The sequence below is a fragment of the Anas platyrhynchos genome, chromosome 4 (assembly GCF_047663525.1).
Source record: "Anas platyrhynchos isolate ZD024472 breed Pekin duck chromosome 4, IASCAAS_PekinDuck_T2T, whole genome shotgun sequence".
NCBI lineage: Eukaryota > Metazoa > Chordata > Aves > Anseriformes > Anatidae > Anas > Anas platyrhynchos.
This window is the reverse complement of record NC_092590.1, coordinates 27,228,801-27,234,800: the sequence shown is the minus strand read 5'-3', so window position 1 is coordinate 27,234,800 and position 6,000 is coordinate 27,228,801. Positions and strand designations below refer to the sequence as shown.

The window sequence follows — 6,000 nt, the reverse complement described above, 5'->3', positions numbered from 1 at the left end:
TGTATGAGAACTTTCCTATGGATAATTAATATTAAAGTACTTTTGACAAGAAACCATGTGAAAATGATGTTTAAATAAATTGGGAATTAATCAGACTGTTGATATCCACATGGTTGCTGACACCTTCAAGGGACTCCAATAGGTTTGTTAATAGACTTCAATTTATAAAAAAAAAAAAAAAAAAAAAAAAAAAAAAAAAAAAAGCTGTATTTTCTCAGGTACCTGATTTATTCAGGTACCCATTAATTGTACCCATTTTTTGCTGTAGTTTCTAGAAGAAAAGGAAAACAAACAAACAAACAAACAAACTGATAACTGACCACTGGTTAATTGCATATTAAAAACAAATCAAACAGACATGTTTTATCAGACCATGTATTGTGTGTCTATGTAAATGATATGAATACGTAATCACTTAACTTTTAACTATTACACTGCAAAAATCCTAATATTTGTTTTTCAGCAAATGATATAAAAAACAGACCTCCCAGACTGCTGACCCTGAAACTCTGACTTTATTCATTTCTGTTCATAAAATGGACCCTTGCCACAGTGGGAGCAGGATTATGTCTGTGCAGTAGTAGCCCTCTTCTGCATCATCCACTGATCTGCTTTAAATGTCACAAGCTCCACCACAGGGGAAACCATGGCCACACCACCAGCTACTTGGTCCTACTGTGACAATTAAAGCTACAACTTTCAGCTACAGGTTTCTCTCAGCCGTCTGTTCTTTTAAGGATAAATATGTATTATATCTTTTAAGGATAAATATGTACATTCAAATCTGTGGGATAAGGCTAGAGTTGTTTTTTTGTTTGCATGTGGTTTTTTGTTTGTTTGATTTCTTTTTGCTTTTTTTTTTTTTTTGAGGGGGTGGGGAGTCATTCACCATTTCTACTTTTGCTAACATGAAATTAGCAAATTTCAGTGTCTCTTGTTTTTAACTATATAGACAAACTACATGATACATTGTAAGGCTGGCTTAAAAATCACCATTCTCTCCATGCTTGTTGTGGACATTCATCCCTGCATCTGTGGCGAATTTCATCATTGCCAAAATCATGATGATGTAGATTTCTGTGACTTTGCTGAAAACAGAAACACTGATATGATCCTGTTGATATATAAAATACCTTGGAAGGTATTCTTCCCTTCTGGGAAGGGAAGGGAAGGGAAGGGAAGGGAAGGGAAGGGAAGGGAAGGGAAGGGAAGGGAAGGGAAGGGAAGGGAAGGGAAGGGAAGGGAAGGGAAGGGAAGGGAAGGGAAGGGAAGGGAAGGGAAGGGAAGGGAAGGGAAGGGAAGGGAAGGGAAGGGAAGGGAAGGGAAGGGAAGGGAAGGGAAGGGAAGGGAGTGATAGGGATAGAGATAAACAGGTGGGAAGGTTTTGTAAATCAAGCAGTTTTTGCATCTATTTTTTAACATGCTATTAATAATCAATAGTGCTAGTATGTTAATAATTGATTAGCAATGGTACTAATAACACTAATGGCAAACTATGAAGAAAATAAGAAACTGAGGACCTAGGGTTGGGAAATTCTTAAACTGGAGCCTTCATTGAAGTACATCCTTTTCTGCAGCAAATAAAATATAATAAATCAAATAAAATATTACTGTACCAAACATTTATCTACAATTGATTTCCTCATTTATGAAAAGCACAATAGCCACAGTTTGACTAAGCACAGAAGTGTCTATAGAAATCAAGACCCACGAAACCCACCACAAGATAAGTTAGCCTTAGCTGCCAGGAAGCAGAAAAGAGTCCGGAATAAACCAAATATGTGTACACTTTGAAGTGAATCAATTATGACTGATGTGCTGTGTTATGGGAAGTTCTGCTGCTTCCTTGGCCTGTGCTACTGATGAAAAATTGCTATTATGGAACACGCTCTCATCAAGAGCACAAAAAGAGCTAAATAACAGCTAGTTAAATGAGAAGTAAACACATTTGGGATTTATATCATAATTACTTTTCCTTGTTATCATGTTAATTGACACAGACAGAGACAACATTTTCTTAACATTTTCTTAAATTACATTACATGCACACAAGTAATGCAGAAGTGTTATCAAGGTTTTAAAGTATTAGCTACTGTAACTTCCAGGTACCAGTATCTTCAGTACTCTCCATGTTGATGCCAGACCAGCTTCTTGTAAGCTGTTCCAAATGAGACCTCAGTAATGTCAATCTTGTGCAGTTCTCATGACTGACAGGTTAAAATTACAAGTATGCCCGTGCAACCTTACTCTTTCTAGACTATGGTATTCTGCTCTTTTATATATACATATATATTACTCTCTTATTCTTAGTATATATCATTTCTGATCTTAAATGTTCTTTAAGACATTTGAAGAAATTTACACATTGGGAATGGTCAGGAATTTTAATGAAGTACCCATATTACCTATAACTGAATTTCACATCATGGGAAAGTTGCATATTTTATTTTTACTGTATGTGATTAGACAGAGGTACAGTCCAGAGAGAATGTAGAGTCAAGAAAGGTATGAAAATATCACTCTTGGTTTTGGATTTTCTTCCATTGAAATTATTTTTTTTTAATCATAAATTTGACAGAGACATGTTCTATAACACATGCGACATCTCCAGATCATTTTTTCTAATTTTTTTTTTTTTCTAATTTTATTTTTTGCTCTCATAATTTCTGCCAGAGGATCTATATCCTGCAACATCTGAAAGTGGACTGTACAAAAAATATATACAACTGAGAACACTGTTCCACTGTAGCAAGGGCAACAGAAGGAACTGGCTTCTTCCACTTTTGGTTACAGTGATTCGGTAAGTATAGGCAAAGAAAAAAATTACACAACACGAACAATTAATAAGTACACAAAGTACACAAGTGTGTTTATTACATTTTTGCAAGCACTTTGTTCTACATTTCAAAAACGCCACCATCAAGCTGTTGGCACATTTATGTACAAAACAGATTAATTGTAATGCCTGCTACAAAGCATTCTTTGTGAAAATACAAACTCTAATACCAGAGAAGAGCCAAAAGCATTAACATCATTACATGAGTTTAAAAGACATAGTTTTAAAAATCAGCACAAACGTTTTAAGACACAAAACTGAAACACTACAATATAGAATCCAAAAGAGAGGTTCCTAATACTTTTTGCAGAACTGTAATACTGGTACTGCACATTATCAGAAAACTGCTGACCCCAGTTGACAAAAAAAAAAAAAAAAAAAAAAAAAAGAAAAAAAAGAAAGAAAATAAAATAAAATATATATTAAAAAAAAAAGAAGAAAAAAATTCAATCAACTAATACTACTTATTGCATTATCATGCCACAAATAACTATAGTATTACCCTCCACTTACTACAAGAATTGTTAAAAATTACTGATGATGCATGACTAGTAATAGTACAAAGAAGAGTTTTACTCAAGAAATTTTATTAGAAATGCACTTACACTGAGAGAGAATTCACAATGGTCCAATAAGTGCACAAAACTACCTAAGATTTTTAACACTGACAAAAATGTCTTGTCAGGCTACATCACTTTAAAAGACACTTTACAGCATTCTTGTAGCATTAGAAATAGGCCAAAAAATAATAATAAAAAAATAATAAAAAAAAATCCACCAAATTTGGTCCAATAATACAGATTTTGTTTAAATAGGGGGTTTTGTTTCGTTTTTGATACAGGTAATTCTTTCAAATTAAGATGACCTATCTTTCTGATACCATTTTCCTATCAAAATAAATGTTCAAATATATTACTACACTTTCAAATAATAAGCTCTGTAGTGGTCTTTCACCTTACTTTAACATAATACAGGTAAACAAATATGTGTAGGAAAGCTAGAAGCCAAGCTATAACATTTATGGAAGTATTCTTTAATATATCTTGTACAGCTCAGACAGGTGCAATCCATTTAAATTTTTAAAGCAGGTAAAAAGACTTCTGACTCCTATGGTCACTGTATTTTTGATATATTACTTTCATAAATGTAGCTAAGCAGTAATTTCTCACATCATCACATGAACAGCTCCAATTTAGCATAACCATCATTGAATTAATTAAAGAGAGATCATTCTGTAAAAAACTATGGATAACTATATCACTTAATTAACAATTGTCTATATACCATAACTCTTTAACAGGTAACCGTGGTATTGAATTCCTTCAAAAGGCAAGTGGCCATGCATTGTTAGCACCACGGTCTGCATGCTCACAATACAAACAGGAATTATCACCCATGGAACTTGGAACAAGAGAATATTCTTTAAAAACATCAATAATAATACAATGTTAACAAAGATAAGAAGCACTTTTTTCTTTTTTTTTTTTTCTTTTTTTGTCTTTTTCCTTTTTTTTTTCAATTTTTTACCCACTATTACAAATTTAGAAATTGCACCTTTGATTGTTTAAAACTTTCTTAGGACCTTCATTCACGTTGATCAGGGTCCACCTGGCAAGATTTCCAAATATAAAGGAAAGTCATTAGTGTTTTCTTTATATATTGTACATCATGTACAATGGTCCCTTTGAAGTATACCTGTAGTTAAAGTAGTTATTGAACTCAAAACTAAAAAGTATAAAAAGCTATCTTTTTTTTTTTTTCAAAAACATATAAGAAACAATGCAAAAGGTGTTATGCATAACACATACAAAGTGATTAAAAAAATCAAACACATATTTGTATTTGACAGTAGTTTAGTATCCTTCATCTAGCAGAACTAATTAGCTTAAAAGGATTCAGGAAAGGCTATTTAGGAGCTCTGTGGTAGAGTATGGTCACACAAAGTAAGAACTAATTAAGAAACCAAGTGCTAGACAACCAAGAATTGTATATGGGTGATATATCACCCAGACGATCTTTTGTGAGAAGCACTTTCAATTGTTTTTAAAATGGTTGGATGACCTTTAGTTAAACAACAAAGCATTCACATGTTAGAAAGTAAGAGAATGTTTCTTTTATGTGTAAGCATTGAGCCTCTCTTTAGAGCGAGTAGAATGAATATCATGAAGCTCTTGCTCTTCCTTTGACTTAATATCCTCATATTTTTGCATTCTGCAAGCATCTTTCACATAGGCCCAGTTGGCAGACAAGACCATGAGATAATGGACCTGTAAGAAAGGTAACATGGAGTTAGGCACCAACAGAATACATGTTCATGCTTCAAAAACTAGAGGATCGAGTTTGGGATTTTATCAGAAGGGAGGCATTGCTAAGTCAAGACCTAGTAGTACAGCAATATGACACAAAGTTCAAACCTGAGGTTTGTTAATCCTCAAATTACTTAGCTCATAGCTGAGTTACTGTTAGTGTGACTAGCAGTTGGTAGCAATGAGTGTAAAAATTTAAAAGAATTGTAATTCAACAAATTTCACCAACTTAGTAAGTCTGTAAATCTATGTGGAAAAATGCATTCTGGTAATTTCTTTCAGAGTTTTACCTACTGAATTACTATTTGTTAAAGCAGTTGCTTAAGACTGAAACTTGCCATAGATATTCTGCAGCCTTATGACTACATAACCAATACAATTATGGAGATATCTGCATTTTTCTTAAAGTTAGCATTGCCTTTCCATTTAGCCACAATTTCTTTCTTCCACCTATAGCTCTAGTTATTTCATCAACCTTTATTTATTTATGTATTTATTTATTTTTCTGGGGAGTTTTCCAAGTGTTCCATCCAAAAACTAAATACAAAAAGATCTGAAAAGAAAGGGAAAACTTCCCCTTCTTCTGGTGGGTATTGGAGATTGGATCTGACTTGCTTGCAGCCATCACGAATCACTAGATGAGCTACAATGATATATTCACGAAAATCTTGGTTTATTTATACTAGCAAACAGGGAGGACAGGATGTCTATGAATACTTTTCAGGATTAAACACCAGTTAAAGGATATTGGCAATTATGTCACATCAATAAATGTTTTCACTCAGCTTTGAGTAAATTTAATCTGAGAGTTAGTGAAAGGTATTTTAGCAGTAGAAAAACTACATTGTGCTCTTGTTT

At 33.3% G+C, this 6,000-nt stretch overlaps 1 protein-coding gene across 1 annotated transcript in view; it reads right to left on the bottom strand.

The window, feature by feature from the left end:
* Positions 1-2,840: 2,840 nt before the first annotated feature.
* Positions 2,841-6,000, bottom strand: part of GPM6A (glycoprotein M6A) — a 109,126-nt gene continuing 105,966 nt past the window's right edge. The window contains exon 7 of the mRNA XM_027456384.3: positions 2,841-5,103. Coding sequence (XP_027312185.1) covers positions 4,951-5,103 — 153 coding nt within the window. The 3' untranslated portion in view covers positions 2,841-4,950. The remainder of the gene's footprint in view (positions 5,104-6,000) is intronic.